At 51.1% G+C, this 19,453-nt stretch overlaps 2 protein-coding genes across 7 annotated transcripts in view; one reads left to right on the top strand and one right to left on the bottom strand.

Annotated features, from left to right (window-relative positions):
• The first annotated feature begins 393 nt into the window (after positions 1–393).
• On the top strand, positions 394–14,923 carry F2 (coagulation factor II, thrombin). Its single transcript, XM_024558972.3, has 14 exons — positions 394–530; positions 792–955; positions 1,602–1,626; positions 1,857–1,907; positions 3,243–3,348; positions 3,460–3,596; positions 4,722–5,036; positions 5,586–5,714; positions 5,799–5,925; positions 6,294–6,461; positions 6,982–7,155; positions 7,362–7,543; positions 14,360–14,430; positions 14,583–14,923. The coding sequence occupies exons 1-14, from the start codon at positions 452–454 to the stop codon at positions 14,724–14,726; spliced, it is 1,872 nt and encodes a 623-aa protein (XP_024414740.2). The 5' UTR covers positions 394–451; the 3' UTR covers positions 14,727–14,923.
• Positions 14,924–16,793: 1,870 nt separating this feature from the next.
• Positions 16,794–19,453, bottom strand: part of CKAP5 (cytoskeleton associated protein 5) — an 83,814-nt gene continuing 81,154 nt past the window's right edge. For 5 of the 6 annotated variants that reach the window (XM_024558804.3, XM_024558802.3, XM_024558805.3 and 2 more), the window contains 2 exons: positions 17,170–17,321; positions 16,794–17,045 (listed from right to left, as the gene is read on the bottom strand). In XM_024558804.3, the coding sequence (XP_024414572.1) occupies positions 16,800–17,045; positions 17,170–17,321 (398 nt within the window). In that variant the 3' untranslated portion in view covers positions 16,794–16,799. The remainder of the gene's footprint in view (positions 17,046–17,169; positions 17,322–19,453) is intronic. The other variant, XM_045194026.2, reaches the window with a different exon arrangement.

Here is a 19,453-nt window from a genome sequence, read left to right as displayed (position 1 = left end):
TTTACATCCATCCTCCTACTGATGGTTAAGTACTTACTCTAGTTCATGGGACTCCCATTCATAACCTGCTGTAGTCCTCACATCAAAGTACTATTCCCGTTGTACAGATGAGGAAACTGAGGCACACAGGTTAAAGCGACCATCACATGTTAGGATTGGAAAGAGCCTTGGGCGACCTTGTGACCCTGCTGGCCCGACGTGGCCCCTGTCTCAGGGAAGGAGGGGCTGGATGACCGTGGTTACCCTGGTCTTTCTTCTGTGACTCCCTCCCAGACCAGCCATCCCTGGCCCCAGGAAGACCCGTGCCCCCTGATGGTGGGGTGGACTATCTATTCACTTGTCCTCAGGGCCCTGACCCGCTGACCTCTTCCTCTCAGCTGATTTCTTCACACTGGTTTAACATTAACCCAGAGGGTCAGGACGAGCCACAGAGTCCCCGGAGCCCCACACTATGGCGCACGCTGGAGGGCTATGGACACCTGGCTGCCTGGCCCTGGTCGCCCTGTTTAGCCTTGTGCACAGCCAGCATGGTAAGGGGGTCCTGGAAGCTGGGACAGGCTGGCGGGCTGGCAGATGGGCCCGTGGGCTGGGGTCTCCTTGCTCCACGGAGAACCCAGAGCCAGCCTCCAGGGAGGCCTCGGCCCGGCATCCAGCTGAGAGGGGGAGTCACGCGCGGGCCTGGGCGGATGGTGACAGCTTCTCTCTGGCAACATGGGGAGCGGGCTGGGGGTGACCCGGGAAGGAGGGGACAGGCTTCCTCAGGCCACTGTCCCACGCCCCTCCTACGGCAGTGTTCCTGGCCCCTCAGCAAGCACTGTCGCTGCTCCAGCGGGTCCGCCGTGCCAACCGCGGCTTTGTGGAGGAGTTGCGCGAGGGCAACCTGGAGCGGGAGTGCCTGGAGGAGCAGTGCAGCCGTGAGGAGGCCTTCGAGGCCCTGGAGTCTGCCACCGCCACAGTGAGCACCGGTGTCCCCCCACGTGGGCCCGACTCTAGGACCCCAGAGAGGGGCGTGGGGGGGGGCACCACTGCTCTGCTGGCAACTTATCCTTGCCCTGGGCTGCCAAGATGGGTGATGCCTCTTTTCCTAGAGGTCCCACTGCCTGGTCCCAGGGCCCACTGAGGCTACAGGACATCAGGGGGTCCTCTCCGTTTTCGGACATAGAACTATTTTGGGATCTCTGGATCCCCTGGCTCCCTTGGCCTCTCAGCTTCAGCTTCTCAGCTAACTCTGTGTCACCTTTGGGTGTGGGGCTCTGGTGGGGCTGGGAGCCCTTACAGCCTTTCCCTTCCTTGGGGCTCTGCCTGGGCGCCCCCCCCCACGCCAGGGACCCACGCCCCCTCTTCTCCAGTCTACCCACCCAGGGGAATCCCTTTTAGTCTCCGCTGGGGGTGTGGGAGCTCCCCTCTCTTCAAATACCTCTCTTCAGAGGGCTTGGGCTTTGGGAAACAAGAGCAGGGAACCTCCCACTGGCCTCCCAGAGCCCACCCCATGTGCGCCCAGGGTAGGGGAACAGGAAAGTATCAGGAGAAGACATGACATCCCTGAGACACAGAACACAGCAGGGTCAGCTGCAGCCTCTCATTCAGCCCTTGTTTTTCAGGATGCGTTCTGGGCCAAGTACACAGGTGAGCCCTGGGAAGGGCCTGCTTTGGGAAGGGAGGGAGTCCCAGGGACGCCAGGCAGGGATGCTTTACGTTAGAGAATCTGGCCCATCATTCAGCCACCCCCCACCCGTGCCTCTCTCCTTCCATCCATCTATCTGTCCATCGCTCTGTTTCTGGACGTCGTCCCACCCTTTACGTGAGCCCATCCTGTCCCTGCTCTATTCCCAAGGGTGTTTCTGGGTCTTTTCCAGCTTGTGAGTCGGTGAAGACATCTCGAGAAAAGCTTGGTGAATGTCTGGAAGGTGAGAAACTGACGTGGAGGTCGGGGGACAGCATATGCGGGGACAGCCTGGAAGAAGGGCAGAGTAGGGGTGGCCCGGTGGCGGCAGCTCCTAGCATCTGACAGTGCCTTTCTGCTCCCGTGCTCAAGGACATAGCTTTGCACCTGGCTCTGTGCCTGGCAGCCAATAAGATGATTCATGTTGGAGGAACAAATGAATGAATGGATAATGAATTAATGTTTAAGGTCTCACAGTCATCCTGGCTCCCATGTCTGGCTCCCCATGTCCCCAGGGCAGAGCTCCGATGATGTCATCACATTCATTCTCCAAAACCTTGACTGGCTCCCCTTCGCTACTGCAGTAAAGCACCAGCTTCTTAGCCTGGCGAACTCTGTAGGTTCTAGCCTTCACTTCCCCTTCTAGCCTCACTTCCCATCTCACCGACCACAAACCTAGACCCCCACCTGGGCTTCTTGAACCATGCCAAGATGGGTCGGCTTCCTGGCCCTTGCTTACATTTTCGTCTTTCCCTGGAACAGCCATTACTACCTACTGAAAACCTCCCTATCCTTCAAAGATTGGTTGAAGTGCCTCGCTGAGCCTTTTGAATACACTGTCAGTGTGACCACAGGCTCCACAACATGGAACTCTTTAATTACTGGCCACACTTTCATTTGTTAAGTAACTTATTCAACAGACATTTCACTAAGCCCCTGCTGTGCCGCCGGCACTAAGTCAAGGGGTGGGGTTTGGAGAGAATCTGGGAGCTCACAGTTTCACAGGGAAACAAAAACACTGGACATCAAAGTGGTCGCTGGAAAGGTTCTGAGAATGCCAGAAGAAGGAGCCTTTACCTTGCTGACGGGATCAGGGACAGGCCCCTAGGAGGAGCAGAGTCTTACCTGGATTCGCACTGATGAACAAATAAGAGTGTGCGCCAAGGCAAAGAAAATGGCACGTGCAAAGGCCCTGAGGCGTGAGGAGCTAAGATGACGGAACAGGTAGACCGGGCCCAGATGAGGCCTGTTCACTTGTTCATCCCGTTGGCCATGCGGAGCCACTCAGTGTGGGCTGCAGGAGGGCAGGGGCCTGCCTGGGCTAGGACTGTCTTATTCATCACTGTGTCCTGGCACAGGCCCGTCAGCGGGTCGTCACTGAGGGTGGGCACTCAGCAGATATTCGGTGACTACTGTTAACTGGATTGGAGAACTGCTGAGTGCAGAGAAGGGGCGGAGTAAGTTCAGGGTAAGGGTCGTGAGCCAGGGGGAGCTTGGAGTGGGTGGACAGACAGAGCTTTGTTAAGAGAGAGGGAAGACAAATCCTTAGGATACGAAAACTGGACCGGGGTCTCTGCAGGTAACTGTGCCGAAGGACTGGGTATGAACTACCGAGGGAACCAGAGCGTAACCCGGTCAGGCATCGAGTGCCAGCTGTGGAGGAGTCGTTACCCACATAAGCCTGAGTGAGTGACAGGCAGGCCTGTCTGCCAGCGGGCTGAGAATGGGGAGCAAGGAGACCTGGGTGTCAGGGGTGCCGGGGGCATGGCCTCCCACTGAGCGATTTCCTTTTCCAGAGTCAACGTTACCACCCACCCCGAGGCCGACCTGCAGGAGAATTTCTGCCGCAACCCCGACGGCAGCACCACTGGGCCCTGGTGCTACACTACGGACCCCACGTTGAGGAGGGAGGAGTGCAGCATCCCTGTCTGTGGTGAGCCTCGGGCAACTGGGCGGCAGGGCCGAGGCCCAGGGGTCTCCATGGGGCATGGCAGCTGGGGACAGGAACCAAGACCTTGTCTGCCTTCAAGGGGGGGGTGGGCATTTGCCACATATTTGGGCCTGTTGGTCAGAGAAGTCAAGAGACCAGAGAGAGTTGGCTTCCAGCCTCTTCCCTCCCTCCCATCTTCACCTACTTATGCTCCAGGCTGTGGCTTATCCCAGATACCTTCCCTGCCGCTCGAGGCGCTCCTCCCTCCCGGAAGCCCTCCCTAACCATTTCAGCCCTTCTCTGGACACCACAGAGCAAGGCTCGTACAATCCAGTCTCCCAAGATTCTGTCATTATGATTTCCCATGATGCATCTCAGTTAGCTATAGCCACAATAACGCTGTAAAACCCACAAAATCACAAACAGCCACAAAAGCTCAGGGGCACGCACCAATAAGCATTTAGTTCTTCTCGTCTGGGGTGGCACTGCTCACCTGTCTGTGGGTCTGTGATGGAACCTGGGCTCGGCTGGGGGCTCCTGGGTGGGTGGGCCCAGGTCTGCTCACCCTGGGGCAGAGGCTGTCGGGCACCGCCTTCCCATGGTGATGGCTGGCATGCAAGCCAGTGAGCAGAAAAGTACACAACATGTCTCTAGGCCTAGGCTTAGAACTGGCCGTCACTTCTGCCCACGGCCCATTGGTCAGAGGAACCACAGGATCAAGGTCAAGAGCTGGAGAAAGCATGCTGAGAACTGACCTGCTGCCAGGCATGGAGATCCTTAGTCATCCCCCTATAATTCCCTCTGCCCCTGTGAAAACAGAATCCTTCTTTAAAAACTCCAGGCAGTCGCTACCAACAGATTACAGATAGCCCGAAATGGATTATGGGGGTGGAACCTGGTTACTGTCCCTGGTTTATGAGGCACCAGGCATCAGTGGTGTTTATTCTGCTTAAACCTCTCTACACGCCTGCAAGAACTGCATCACTGACCCCTTTCATAGGCAAGAACAGAAGCTCAGGGTTACCTGAGGTCACGCGAGGAGAAGGCTGCAGGGCAGGGACTCGGTTCGAGGGTCCAGCTCCACGTGTGGCCCCACCCACTCTGCTTCTTTGCCTCCTCACCCACCAGGCACAGAGGACGTCACTATGGAGCTGATCCCACGCTCAGGAGGCTCTTCAGTGAAGCTGTCACCTCCAGCAGACCAGTGTGTCCCTGAGCGTGGCCGGCATTACCAGGGTCGCCTGGCTGTGACCATGCATGGGTCCCACTGCCTGGCCTGGGCCAGCAGGCAGGCCAAGGACCTGAGCAACAACCAGGACTTCAGCCCAGCTGTGCCGCTGGTGGAGAACTTCTGTCGCAACCCAGATGGGGACGAGGAGGGCGCCTGGTGCTACGTCAGTGGGAGGCCTGCCAACTTCGAGTACTGCGACCTGGACTATTGTGGTGAGAGGCCAGGGCTGAGGGCCTGGGCCAGGCGACAGAGCCTGGAGGGAGCAGGAGAACAGCTTCCCTAATCTAAGGGTTACCACGTGCGTGCGTGCGCATGCTCACTACAGCCTTCCATTATGCAGGTGGGAATGGGTTCTAGCCCCATTTCACAGCTGAGAACAGTGAGGCCTTGAGGTTAAGTTGCCTAGTAACCTAGGCACCGCTGGCACTCCTAACGTCTACCTCACAGATGGCAAACACAAGGCTCCCAGGCCAAATCCGGCCCTCCAGCTTGTTTTATCCGGCTCAGCACCTTGTTTCTACCTGGCGGCACCACAGAGCTATCGCTGAACTGTTAAGGAGTAGTTACATTTCTACAGTCCTAAAATTACATTCAGCCCTTTGAAGGCAACTGCGAGGCTAATGTGGCACCGGGTGAAAATGAGTTTGACACCCCTGCTCTACACCAACTGTCTCCGAAGCCAGCCTGGGGCTTGGGGGAAGTGTAAGGGGTGGGCAAGGAGCAGCCGGGTCCTGTCCTAGCTGGTGCCTGGGTCCCTGCAGAGGAGCCAGTGGAAGAGGTGACAGGCGATGGGCCAGATGAGGACTCGAACGTGGCTATCCAGGGACGCACCACTGATGAAGAGTTCCAGACCTTCTTCAATGAGAAGACCTTCGGCACTGGGGAGGCAGGTGAGGTGCCCAGCAGGTGGGTGCAGGGCCACGGGGTAGGCCCTGCCCTCCGCCTGGCCACTCACTGCCCGCCCTGCTGTACAGACTGTGGGCTGCGGCCGCTGTTCGAGCAGATGTCAAAAGAGGACAAAACAGAGGAGGAGCTTCTGGAGTCCTACATCGACGGGCGCATCGTGCACGGTTGGGACGCGGAGATGGGCCTAGCGCCCTGGTGCGTCCCTGACCCCAGCTACCTTCCCTCTGGCTGGAGCCAACCCCACCTCATCCCACCCCCAGGAGACTTCTCTCCCCTCACAGGCCTAGGCTCGTGGGTAGTGAGAGCCCAGCCCCAGCACCTCCTCAAGCCTCACAGCAGAACTTGACCCCAGAGGTGGGCTAAGCAGTGCACCTCTGGACTAGAAGAAGCTGGGGAGGGGTACAAAAGCAGGAAGCTCCAGTCCCCCAAAGTGGCCAGGTCAAGCTGAGGTCTGGGCCCAGCAGGAAGTTCTGTCCAGTTCTTAAAAAGAATGGGACTTTCTGCTTCTAGGGCTGGTGGAGGGGCAGCTCCCCAGCTCTAATGCTTCCTGTTCTGCCTCCCAGGCAGGTGATGCTTTTCCGGAAGAATCCCCAGGAACTGTTATGTGGAGCCAGCCTCATCAGTGACCGCTGGGTCCTCACTGCTGCCCACTGTATCCTGTATCCTCCTTGGGACAAGAACTTCACTAAGGATGACCTTCTGGTGCGCATTGGCAAGCATTCCCGCACCAGGTACAGAACTGGGAGCCTAGGGGAATCTGGCGGGGATCTCAGCCCTCTGGAGGGATGGGAGGTACTCCGTTGCTCTGGGGCAATTGAGCCATGACTGTACGTCTCTCTCAGTGGGAAACCCAGCATCCTATGCTGCAAAGTCCATGTGGCCACATCCTGATCTAGGCTTGGAGCTGGAGTCAGTGAAACTAGGACTTTGCAGGGAGCGATGTCCCGCCCTCCCCTTAGCTCCCCTGCAGGCCCCAGGGCATGGCCCAGGGGTAACTTCTGAAAAGAGGCTCTTTGGACCAGAGCGACCACCTGCTTCCCTCCCCAGTCTGCCCAGGCTGTTTGACAACAAAGTCCTGTGCAGCTTCAGGCCAGGAAGAAGATACCAGGGAGCTGCCAAGTGTCACCTTGTTAATGGCCCTCTGGTCCCCCTGGCTCCCAGACCCGAGAGCAGGCAGTTTCCTTCCTCAGGGAACCTCTGTCTTTTACGGAGTGGCTTATGGCTTCTCCGTTTCTCTGCTGGGATCTGCAGGTATGAGCGAGGCATGGAAAAGATCTCCATGCTGGAAAAGATCCACATCCACCCCAGGTACAACTGGAGGGACACCCTGGACCGCGACATCGCCCTGCTGAAGCTCAGGAAGCCCATCACCTTCAGCAACTACATCCACCCCGTGTGCTTGCCTGACAAGCAGACAGCAGCCAGGTGGGGCAGCCAGGGGGTGGGGTGGCCTTAGCCAAGGAGTCTGGGCTGGGTTCTGGCCTGTTTGATCCTGCCTCGCAGCGGTCCTTCCCTTTCCCAGGCCTCAGTTTCTTCACTGGTGTTTGAGGTTCAGGTTTCTGAGGGATGGTGTTGGGGCCAGAGGCTCCCGGACTGGTGGGTTCTCACCAGTCCGTTTTCCTTCCCCAAAGGCTGCTCCAGGCTGGATACAAAGGGCGGGTGACTGGCTGGGGCAACCTGAGGGAGGTGTGGACAGGCAATCCCGCCGAGATGCAGCCCAGCGTCCTGCAGGTGGTGAACTTGCCCATCGTGGAGCGTCCGGTCTGCAAGGCCTCCACCCGCATCCACATCACCGACAACATGTTCTGTGCTGGCAAGTCCCTGGGGTGGCCCGGCAGGAGGGAGCAGCAGGGCCCTGGGGTGGTGGGAGGGTGAGGGGCAGGTTGTGGAATGGAGACTTCTTAAGAGCACAGCCCTGGTCAGGTCCTGGCTCCAATCACTTACAAGCCACATGAATTTGGGCAAAGCCGCTTAACCTGTTGGGCGCTCAGTTTCTTCCTCTATAAAATGGAGATAAAAGCCTCTATTCCAGAAGGTTGTGTGAGGGTTCAGGTAGTGCATTCACAGCGTTAGGTGTGACGCGGGTCCCTGGGTAAGTTGTAGTTACCTGTGAGTGCAGGGAGCAGCCAGAGGCCATGGCAAGGGGAGAAAAAGCCATTCGTTTGCTCAGGCCCTCAGCAAGTACCTCTTGAGCGCCTCCTGTGACCCACTCAGAGGTCCAGGGTGCACAGCAAGGACCCAAACGTGCCTGCCTGTGTCTTCAGAGAGTTCTTTCCTAGAGGGAGTGAGTGTCCGGGAACAGACCCGAAGGAGCAATCCCTGCTGGGAAGAGAAATGAGGCAGAGGAAAGTCAGGGTGAGGGAGATGGGGTTGGGTGACCTTCCACTCAGAGTGGCTGCAGGAGGCCGGGGAAGCCCTCTTGGAGGTGGTATCTGAGCAGAGACTGGAAGAACCGAAGGGGTGAGTCAGTCTAGGGGGTGCGTGCTGCAGGCTGACGGGACAGCAGATGCAAAGGCCCTGAGGGGAAGGCGATCTTGGTGTGACTGAGGAGGAGCAGGGAGGCCTGAGGGGCTGAGTTCCGCACTAAACTCAGAAAGGACCGCAGTGGAGGAGGGGACAGGTGGGCAGGCAGAGGTAGAAGGTGCATGGGGAAGGGCCTGGAAGGACTCTGGCTTTTACTGAGATAAGCAGGGATTGGAGGGCTTGGGACAGGTGAATAAATGGCCTAACTTAATTTTTTTTTTTACATTTTAGTGTAATTTCAGACTCACAGAAAAGTTGCAAAAATAACGCAAAGAACTCCTGCACACCATCAGTGAGACCCTGCCACCCCCACTCCATGGGGTGTGCACCCACACTCACTGTTTGAGGGGCAGTTGTACACATGGGGCCTTTTCACCCATCGGACTGAGCACTTCCAAAAACGCAAGCACGTTCTCTTACATAACCACAGTGTAGTCACTAAATCGGAAAATTCATAATGACCCAGTATAATTGTCTCGTCTGTGGATGCCATTCAAATGTTTTCCACTGTCCTACTTGCTAACGTCTCTTATAGCAAAAGACCAAAAATGTGTTTCTCATGTGGGATCCAACGTAGGCTTGCTGCTGTATTTACTTTCAATCTCGTCTTCCATGACCTTGACATGTTTGGTGAGTACAGGCTGGTGAATGTGCAGGTTGGCCCTCTGCTGGACCTGGCTAAGGTCTCCTCATGATGGGATTCAAGCTAAGTGACGTTGAGTCCTCGGCGTCCCACCAGAAGGGTGTGGTGTCCTTCTGTCTCACAGCTGGTGACCTTGACTCTGACCTCTGGGTGAAGGTGGCGTCTGCCTCTGCCAAGTTTCTCAAAGTCAAGGCCTACTTTCCCCTTTAGAATTAGTGAGTATCTTGTGGGGAGAACCTTTGACACTGTTTATCCTGTTTCTCATCAAATTGTTCTCCCAACTATGATGGCGGCCCAATGGCGCTTTTCGAATTCTGTCATTCCTGCATTTATTAGTTATTTTTTCGTGGTGGGGGAGACCTCTTCTTTCTTTCGTTGTATCAGTGTGGCCTCATGGGGCCTTACTTGACTTTAAGGGTCATAACTTGTTATTGTCATTATCTGTTTTGCTGTTCAAATTATCCCTGGTAGGGCCAGGGGGAGTCACTGCACCCTGGCTTCTGTGATTTTGGGAGCTGTCCCTGTCCTTGTCTGGGTGCTTTCTTACTTTTGGCACAGCTGGTCCATCCTACTTTCCTCCTGGTGGAGAACCGCATTTAGAAGCCCGGATCTGGGGGTCGGTGAGTGCGTCGCTACTGCAGTGACAGGGTGTCCAGGCCCTCTCCGCCGGAAGCACCAGAAATGTGTGTCATGCACACCAACATGCACACCTATTTTTCCTGTCTGTCTGTCTGTCTGATCTAAAACCGTGAATTAAGACTGAAGCCTCTCATAGCAGTCCAATAGGGTTAACTTCTCCCTTTGTACATCAACAACTCTTTGTTGATGGTGGAAACCTGACTCCCGTTCTCGTCCTGTATTTACTTATTTGATGGATACTAGAATACACAGTTTCAGAACTAACTCATCCATAGCCGGGACAACCAATGCTGCTGCCTGGAGTTCAGCCTTTCTGCAGCTGTTCCTGTCCGTGGCCCGAGGACATGCAATTGACATGCTGTGTTCAAAAGTAACCTGGGCTAGTTCTCCCCCACGGCCGGCCTCACCCCACCTCTGCGTTATTTAAAGTTGTGTTTAATTTGGGGCCCCTCCCATCTTTGTTGTTCCTATTTGTTTACTTCTGGAGTATTCAAAGGGTTGTAAAACTCAGACATTTTGAAACAGGTGCCCAGAAAACTGACACTCCCCTTCCCTCCTGCCCTGTTCCCACGCCATCCTTTCCGCCCATCTCCACCCAGGCCGGGTAGCTAGCCTTGTCAGTAGTTCACAGTTTATTCTTCCTGTGTTCCCCTTGCACGAATGAGCAGACACATGTGTATTTTCTTCCTTTTCTTGCACATAGGGTAGCATACCATAGATATTCTCCTGTACTTTGCTTTTTTTTCACTTTATGCAGTCTGGAAATTCACTCCATATTGGTTATACAGTTTTTCCGTACTCTTCAATGTGGCTATTAAAAATTTTTTTTAGACCCCATTATGTGGAGGTACCCGTAGTTTATTCAGCCATTTCCTGTATGTGGGCATTTAGATCGTTTCCACTTGAACTCCTTTTCATATGCTTAGTGACCATTTTTATATCATTTTTTGTGAATTATCTCTTCAATTTTTTGGCCTATTTTTCTTCCTTTCCCATCAATTTTTAAGAGTTCTTCATCTATCCCTGGATGGTGTGGCTCAGTGGATTGAGTGCCGGCCTGTGAACCAAAGGGTCTCAGGTTTGATTCCCAGTCAGGGCACATGCCTTGGTTGCAGGCCAGGTCCCCAGTGGGGGGCATGAGAGAGAGGGGACCACATATTGATGTTTCTCTCCCTTTCTTTCTTCCTCCTTTTTCTTCTCTCTGGAAATAAATAGATAAAAATCTTAAAAAAAAAAAAGAGTTCTTCACCTATTAGTGATATTAGGCCTTTATTTGTGATGTGTTGCAAATATTTTCTCCCACTATGTTGGTTTTTTAATCTTTATAACATTTGCCACTCAATTAAAAACTTTTACGGAGTCATATTTATTAACAGAGTCAGAAAACCCTCCCTTGTGTGCAGGTGGTGGAGAAAGTCACGTGTCGCCTTCCAGCACTTGGTTTCGTCTTTCCACACTCAGATCCCGGAGTTGTTTGGACTTTGAGCTTGTGTGTGAAGCAAGGTGTGGATCGAATCGATCTTTTCCCAGATGGCTCACCAGCTGGCCACACCATTATTAAAAATTCTATCTTTGTCACACACTAGCTTTCTCCATGCACCTCAGACTGTTTCTATTTGAAGACGTCCTATGTGGTTCTCCTGGTCTATTGTTTATTATAGTAAAACGCTGCCTTGTTTTAGTCACAGAGGCTTCAGAATCTGCTTTAGCATCTGGTAGGGCTTGTCTCTCGTAGTTGTAGTTTTTCTTTTCCAGAATTTTCCTGGAAATTCTTGCTTATTTGTTTTTCCACGTGAACTTTGGTATGAACTTGTCGAGCTTTGTAAAAAGGACTGTCGGTGTTTTTATCGGGATTGTGTTAAATTTATAAATTAATTTGGAAGAACTGGCATCTTTCTGCTGTTGAGTCATTTTATCCAAGGACGAGAAACGGTCTCCCCACTTGTTCGGGTCTCTGTGGCCCTTTCTACGGTGATGCAGTGTGCTAGGACATTTTTTCCTTGGAGCCTTACTTCATATATTTGTTTTTTTCTTGAGTAAATTAGCTGGTAGTGGCAAAAATAAACAAAAGCTACATAGGAATTTGGCTTATTAATTAGGCTTATTTTTCAATTTTCTTTCTCATTAATTTTTGCTTTTACCTTTTCAAAACTTTTCTTATGGTTTTTGGGGTTTACTTTGTTCTCTTTCTAACCTTTTGAGCTGACACTTTGGTTAATTTATTTTTAAAAAATATTTTATTTATTTTTAGAGAGAGGGGAAATGAAGGAGAAAGAGAGGGAGAGAAACGTGATGTGTAAGAGAAACAGTGATTGGTTGTCTCTCTCATGCCCCCAACTGGGGACCAGGCCCACAACCCAGGCATGTGCCCTGACTGGGACTCGAACCGGTGACCTTTTGGTTTGCAGGCTGGCACTCAATCCATTGAACCACACCAGCCAGGGCAATTTTTTTAGAAATTCTGTAATTTAGTTTGTGTTTCTCTTTTACCCAAGAGTTGTTTAATAGGTGGTTTTAAAATTCCCAGATGGGAGGGGCCTTTTGTATTTTGATTTTGTTAATAATTTTGAGTTTTGATGCATTACAATCTGAGAGTATTATTTGTAATATTTCTACTTTATGGAACTGATTTTTTTTGAGACAGCTGTTGGATTCATTTCTATGAATGTTGCGTAGGTGTTTGAGGTGTGTTCACTTATGCATATGTCGTTTAATATATAGTTATAATTGCACCTTGTCACTTGTTATTTAGATCATTTGTATCCTTATTTATTTTCAGTTCATTTGCTCTGTTTTGTATTGTACTGAGTTTGGTGTATTAAATTCTATTGTTAATGTATTTCTTGCATTGCTTATGGTTTGTTTTTAACTTTATAAATGAGTGCTGTTATTTGGTGCAGATAATCATAACTGTTATTTATTCACTGTAATTGTGGCTTTTAGCTTTAAATGTGTCCTTTATTTTCAATTTTAGGGTTACTATCCCTGCTCTGTTTTTGTTTCCACTGGTCTGATATGCCTTTGCCCATCTCATGTCTTTAATTTTAGCCTTTATGAATCACTGTTTGTCATATATATTTGTAGATCTATATATATACCTATATAGATATAGCATAGCTGAGTCTTGCTTTGTGAGTCAAGTTAAAAACTTTTGTAATAAGTTAAGCCCATTTACATATACATGATTATTAGCTCATTATTTTATAATATTTACATGTATTATGTTTCATTTGCTATGTTTTTCCCTATATGATGTTTTCTTTTAAAAACTACATTTGTTTAGGAAGGTTACATTTTTGTTCTACTGATTATCTTTGGACTTAGACCTTCTGGAACACGCCTAGTTCCTTTTCTTCTGTAATCTCTTCATTGTTCTCCCACCTATTAGCTCTGAATAGTCCTCGAGTTTACTTTCCCTTTTCTCCTCTCATTTTTAGCTGCATTTTTTTCTACTTGTCAGACCAGTTAGTGTTTTTGCTGGAGCATTCGTCTCAGTTGGATGAAGTTTGTCTGCTAGTCGGTTCTTCAAGAAGGGTTTTGAGTGTAGGATTTCCCAAGTTCTTATACGTTGTTTTTCTGTCGCCTGGACACCCGACAGTCAGCTTGGGAGCACACAGAATCCATGGCCACGTTTTCCTTGAATTTTTGGAAAATATATCTTGATTATTTCTGGCTTTGTATGTTGGTTTTGAAAAGTCTAATGTCAGTGTGACTGGACCTGGTGAAGTATTTAGTTGTTTTGCTTGGAGGCCTTGAGGGTTGCCCTTCGCCCCTGCAGTCCAGCAGCTTTACCAGGACGTGTCTCAGAGTGGAGAGCTTCAGGTGCGTGCGCCAGGTGCCCAGGGACCGCTCAGTCTGTACGTTTGGTCTTTTTGTATTTCCGTGACGTTTCGTTGGGTATTTGTAGATATTAGTTCTTTTTCATCGTTTCGCTATTCTTCCTGAGGGACTCAGATTGCTTCTTTGGTCTGAGTTCCATTTCAACCACTTTCCGGTTTGCATTTCTTCTTGTTTTGCCCATTTTACATTTTTGAATTTCTGAGTCAAGGTGTTTTGTCATGTTGCAAAACTTTGCTTGAGGACATTTAACTCCGTTCCAGTGTTCTTCTGTTTCATGGTTGTGTGTTAGGGGAGACTTTTTATTGGCTGAGGTATCTTTGTTCTTATTTTTTGTTTCCCTATAGTATCTTTGCATGGATCTCTTTAGTTTTCATCTATTCACTTTGTAGATTTGGGGTTATTTACAAGGGTTTACACTTCAACTGGGTTTATATTTAAATTGCACTTGATTAAAAAAAAATCTAAGATATTTTCTCATCCCCATCTGCACATAAATTTTAAGATTAGGTGTACAATTAGATGTCAGGTTGATTGGAAGTTTGGGTGTTCTCTGTATTCTAGGTATACTGAAGGTGTGGTTTCTTTGTGTAGCTTTTTTGTTCGTGTTGTTCTGCATCGTTTGTGGAGGATATGTGGGGAGTTTGGACAAAGGCAGCCACCATTGCCCTCAGCTACCTGTAAACCTAAGATACTTAAGCCCTACTGCCTGTTGGATGCAGAATTGGGTGTAGGTGCGCAAAAGCAGTATTAGTTCCAGGTAGAAGGGCATGTGGTTGACCCGGGGTGGAAGTTGGGGAAAATGGCTGGATATGGGACCTATGTTGAGGAGAGAGCTGACAAGATTTGCAAAAGAATTGGTGTGGCGGCAGGGAAGTGAGGAGAGTTGAGCATGACTAGAAGGGGTCATGTGAACGCTTCCTGGTGTGTCTCCTGAAGGGGCTGGGGTGTGAGCTGTGCTCCTGAGTACTGCTGTTCTCTCTCAAGGTTACAAGCTCAATGAAGGGAAACGAGGGGATGCTTGTGAAGGTGACAGTGGGGGACCGTTTGTCATGAAGGTAAGCTAGCTTCTCTACAGACCAGGAGCTGGGGGGTGGATGTTCTGGCGGGGTGGGTCGGGAGGGGCCCAAGTTCAGAAACAGTTGCCTGATAGGGTAATGCTGACATTACCTTGTACTTGACTATTGGAAACCCTGTGTTACTTCCTCAGAGCCCTTTTAACCACCGCTGGTATCAAATGGGCATCGTCTCGTGGGGCGAAGGCTGCGACAGGGATGGAAAATATGGCTTCTACACACACGTGTTCCGCCTGAAGAAGTGGATACGGAAGGTCATTGAACAGTCTGGAAGTTAGGGGGCCACCCCCATTCTGGGCTCCTCACTGTAAGATCACAGGAAGCAATCCAGGGAAAGAATTGTTTTTGTGGTTTGTTCCTAAAACTACAGTTCTCAATAAAAGTGAATGTGAGCCTCCACGCTGCCAGGGCTGTTCACAGGCTGCTCAGGCAGAGCTGGTGCCACTCCTGGATGAGAAGGGAGATATATTCTTAAGCATTCTGTTATTTCACTTGTTATTTAGGTCACTTGTATCCTTATATATTTTCAGCTCACTTGACCTGTCTGTATATACTATACTGCTATTCCTGTTGGGTGCATGTTACTCGGGGAACTGGGCACTATAGCCCCCGACAGGTGTGGGTGACAGTGAGTTTCACCTGGTGTGAAATGCTGATCGGTTGGTAACTGTCTGGAGGATTATGTTGAGAAGGGTCACCCCTGAGCTCAGAGGGAAAGCGTGAAGGGACCTAGGGTAGGTACCTTTGCTCCCCACTTTTTCCCCCTTCCCATTTTCAATATGCTGGGGAACAGACGTAGGACCGAGTTCCTTGACCTCATTCATTGGTTCTGGTTGTCCAGAAAGCAGAGTAAAAACTGGGCATTCAGTGAACTCGCAGATCTTCGAAGCCCCAGAGCTTTGACAGCAGGGAGGAGGGACTAAGAATGATCATACCCAAATCTGCCTTCTGAGAAGGGCGCACCTCTCACTGACTGCCTCCCTTGTAACACAGCCGTCGGCACTGTGAGCTCGGGCACTTTGCTTCTCCGAGTTAGCGGATTCCAGACCCCAGCACAGCTACTCTCTAAATATGCTCTTCTACGAAGGTGCGAACTCCGCCTCCACCTCCCCTTCAGCAAACGCCTACTCCCGCGTTCCCATCCTAAGGGAGACAGGCACGTTCCACTGCAGGCAGCATAGGGGCCACCTGAAAATAAAGACAGGAATGAAGAAAGAACTCATTTTCCATCAGCCTTTCATTTCTTGAACAAAACGAGTCTAGAAAACTTCCTTTAGACTTGGTGATTGGCCCAAACATCTCCCATCTGAATCCAGAACCTCTTGGTACTGAAGAGCGTTTCCGCCTCTGGAGGGAGGCCCTGTGTGTTTACTCCAGCGGTGACTCCTCCACTCCCTTTGGGGGCTTCACTCCCATTGAGTGGGAAGCAACTGTCGGTGCGACACAGGGAGACTCCAGTCACCAGGCAGGAAGCCCCGAAGCTCCCCCACACTCCTTTAGTCTAGCAACCCAAACCCCCTCGCAGTGTGAGAACCACTGTCGCCCAGCCGCCCCTGGGCACAATCTCCTGTGCATTTGGGCAGCAACCAGGCAGGACTCCTACGAGCTCCTTGGAACCACAGTGATGGTGGGAGGGAAGCCATGGTCCAACCTCGGAACAGGGAAGAATGAGATCTCTCTGCCCCCCAGGAGCTGCATGGGGAAGGCAGGAAAGGTGAACCCCTTCTGTTCCCAAAGAGCGAAGAGTGCCCTGAGCCGAGACAGGGTGGGGCTCAGCAGGCAAGCCGTTTTAATCTTTCTCTGACTGGCTGAGTACCCAGCTGGTCCCTAGAACAGGTGACAGGAAAGTTCCCAACACTCCCAGACATGGAGTATCTTGGGAGACATATACAGTTAATGCAAACTTTATTTATAAAAGACTCTTAAATTAGTTGTATCATGCCATGCATTCATACAGAATACAGTGACCCTTCAGGGCTACAGGGAGAAGAGCTCACAAACTCAAAGGAAGACTATTATTAAAGGGGTCCTAATGGTTAAAAGGTAGGAAAGATTAAGACAACTTTACAAATGAGCAAGTAAAAAGAAAAGGGCATGGAAACTAGTCTGAGCTGAGCGGAGGGCAGCTGTTTACAAGTCTGTACACTAAGCTAATACACAGACAGTCTTCTAGAGGGGCAGGAGCTGATGGAGAAGCAGAGTATGTACAAACACTTGTGCCGTGACTCCTCCCCAGATCCACGGTGGATGCAAACGACCAGTTCGTGTACGCCAGGCCCACCGAGGCCCCTGTAAACTATGAGGACTCTAGTTTAGTAAACTAAAGCTGCGGGGGCTGGGAGGGGGCGGCTTCATTTGCGACTGCTCTTTATTCTCTCCAGTCTCTTTTTCAAGTCATCGATGTTAGCTGTGGACGAGGAGGATGTGGTCACAGTTCCTGAAGGGTGAGTCTGGTGAGGATCCAGGTCTGAATGCTGGTGCTGCTCCCGGGACTCCCGGAGCTGAGAGAGTTTGCTGTGCAGCATGTCCGTGGAAGAGGCAACGGCAGGAACAGCTGGTTTGGAGAGCAAAGAGGTCAAGGGAGGCCGGTCATCCTGCTGTCGAGAGAAGAAAAAACACTGTGTAAGGTCCGGAGGTGGCCCTGGAACAACATTACCTGACACCGGGCCGCTGCTCTGGGTCAGCCAGGCCCCGGCCCATACAGGAGGAAAGGAGCAGTACCTTGGTGTTGTCCAGACCACACCGCTGTCGGAGGATTTTTAGCCTTTCCAGGTAGACAGATGGTCCCACCTCCTCTCCGTTTGTGTTGCCTATGGAGGACACCGTGCTTGTGGGGGCCGGTGCACACGTGACCTCCATCTGGGGGGAGATGCCTGGAGGAGACGGAGAGAGGATATTCAGACACATGCTCCCCCCACTTCCAGGCTGCCCTCATTAATCTGCCACCAAAGGGAACAATTTGGGGCTTGGAGGTCGCCACTGTACTTCCTGACCAGAAGTCCACTAGAACCATTCTGGAGCTGGTAATTAAGGGTGCTCAGAAATGCACAAGATAAGCTTACTGAGAACTTCAAGAATGGATGCAGAGGAGCAGATAAAAGTTGGGCATCCGTCTCTATCCCGGGCTGTGCAGGGCTGTATGCCCGGAACCCCATGGCTGACCTGGGCAATCCAAAAAGCCTCAGCTACTTCCGAGTATACAATCAGTGCCCAAGAGAACCACCTACGGGCTTTAAATGTTTGGAAGAATCAGACCAGGTTCAGGCCACGTGACACAAGGGGAAAGCTCTTATTCAAACTGGGGAGGACAGCAAGGAGCTCAAGCCTGCAGGCCATTCATGGGGAAGAGGGGGAAACCGAAATGCCCAACAGGCAGCCAAAGGGCTAGGAACTGGGAACTGTGATCCCAGCACTGAGATCAGTATGCTGGCAGGAGAGGGGAAAACCAAAACTAAAAGAACCCAGCACAGCTCCTTAATTTTTGAGAAGAAACAATCATACAACATGCAGACATGTAAGAGGACCAATTTGAGATTAATAAAAACGTATGACATAAGCTAAAGAGACCAAGTACAGGGAAGACGCACTCACACTCCATTGTGGTAAACAGGAAAGGAAACCACCTGACAGTGATGAGAACACCGAGAGGGAAAAAATGAAGGAAGAATAACATAAACGCCAACAGGGACGGGCGCTCAGACGGCTAAGGCATGGGAGCATTCAGTAAAGAGGGGGGTCACAGGCCTGTGTTGCAATGTGCTGTTTAGGCCCGCAGCATCACTCCAGTGTTGAGCATCAGCAGAGAGGACTTTGGGAATGAGACAAGGAGGCTTTACCCTCATCGGCCAAACCACGGTCTGTCCTCAGGTGGTGTGCTGTCAGACATTCTGCTCACCATGGCTCCAGAGAAAGACTGGAAGGTGTTGCAAACAACACAAGTGACTTGAGAACACCACCGAAGATTCAGCCCAGCAAGGCACATGGTGAGAGAGAACGTGACAGGAGTCTGGAAACTGCTAAGGAACCCAGTTTTACAGGCAAACAAGTTCGAGAACGTAAGAGCAGGCAAGGCTCCCTGGCCTTGGAAAGAACAAAATGCAGGACAAGCGTGTGCGTTCTACTTTGCGGGGTCAGAGGGAACTTTTGCAGTTGGGTCCTTGGGTTTAAGGGTCTGGACAGCTCTTTTCTATTAACTGACACCTCCTAAGTCTTCCTTTGTCTCTGGGTCCTGTGAACAGTAATTCTCCAACACTGGCTTTTTTATTGTGGGAACAGAAACATTTCAGCTTAACATAAGGCTAAGCATTCATTCATTATCATTCAACAAACACGTACTGAGTGTTTACTATGTGCCAGGCAACAAAACAGACCAAAGTCTTTAGCCCTGTGAATTTTCCATCCTACATTGTATGGTATGCTAGGAGGGTGAAGGGTAGGCCGCAAGTTTTAAGTAAGAGCTCATTGAGATAGTATCTGAACAAAGACCTCAAGGAGGAAAGTGGGCTGGCCCCAGGCTGTCTGGGGGAAGATCAATCTACACGCAAGAAACAGCCAGTGCAAAGGCCCCAAGGAGGTGCATGGCCAGTGGGGCTGGGGTGCAGTAAAGTCTGGGAGGGCAGCAGGAGAAGGGGTCCCAGACGTATCAAGGCCGTACAATGTAGGACCTCACAGACGCTTTTGCTTTTGCAGAATTAAAGGGAGAGCCTTTGGAAAATGTTTAAGAAGCTTTGTTTTGAAGCTCTGTGTGGAAATGACAGAGGGAGGCAAGAGCAGAAGCCGGAGGGGAGTGCTCCGATCCAGACCAGGCAGCAGCCACAGAGGTGGGAAGTGTGGGTGGATTCTGCATGTAGTTTGCAGAGAGACCCAAAAGGACCTCCTGACAGAGGAAAAGAAGACTGAAGGCTTGGGTCTGAGTACTCTAGAAGGACAAAGGCGCCATCACCACGAGGGAGACGAATGCAAATGGAGCAGGCTGGAGCTCAGTCTTTGACACGCTGGGTTTACG

The sequence above is a fragment of the Desmodus rotundus genome, chromosome 5 (genome assembly GCF_022682495.2).
Source record: "Desmodus rotundus isolate HL8 chromosome 5, HLdesRot8A.1, whole genome shotgun sequence".
NCBI lineage: Eukaryota > Metazoa > Chordata > Mammalia > Chiroptera > Phyllostomidae > Desmodus > Desmodus rotundus.
This window is presented reverse-complemented; position numbering and strand designations above follow the sequence as displayed.

What these genes read in the sequence shown, in the direction of transcription:
- F2 (XM_024558972.3), top strand. Translation starts at nt 452, where the DNA reads ATGGCGCACGCTGGAGGGCTATGGACACCTGGCTGCCTGGCCCTGGTC. An exon ending in CGTTACCCACATAAGCCTGA is followed by an intron (nt 3,349 to 3,459) that starts GTGAGTGACAGG and finishes TTCCTTTTCCAG; the next exon opens with AGTCAACGTTACCACCCACC. An exon ending in GACAAGCAGACAGCAGCCAG is followed by an intron (nt 7,156 to 7,361) that starts GTGGGGCAGCCA and finishes CCTTCCCCAAAG; the next exon opens with GCTGCTCCAGGCTGGATACA.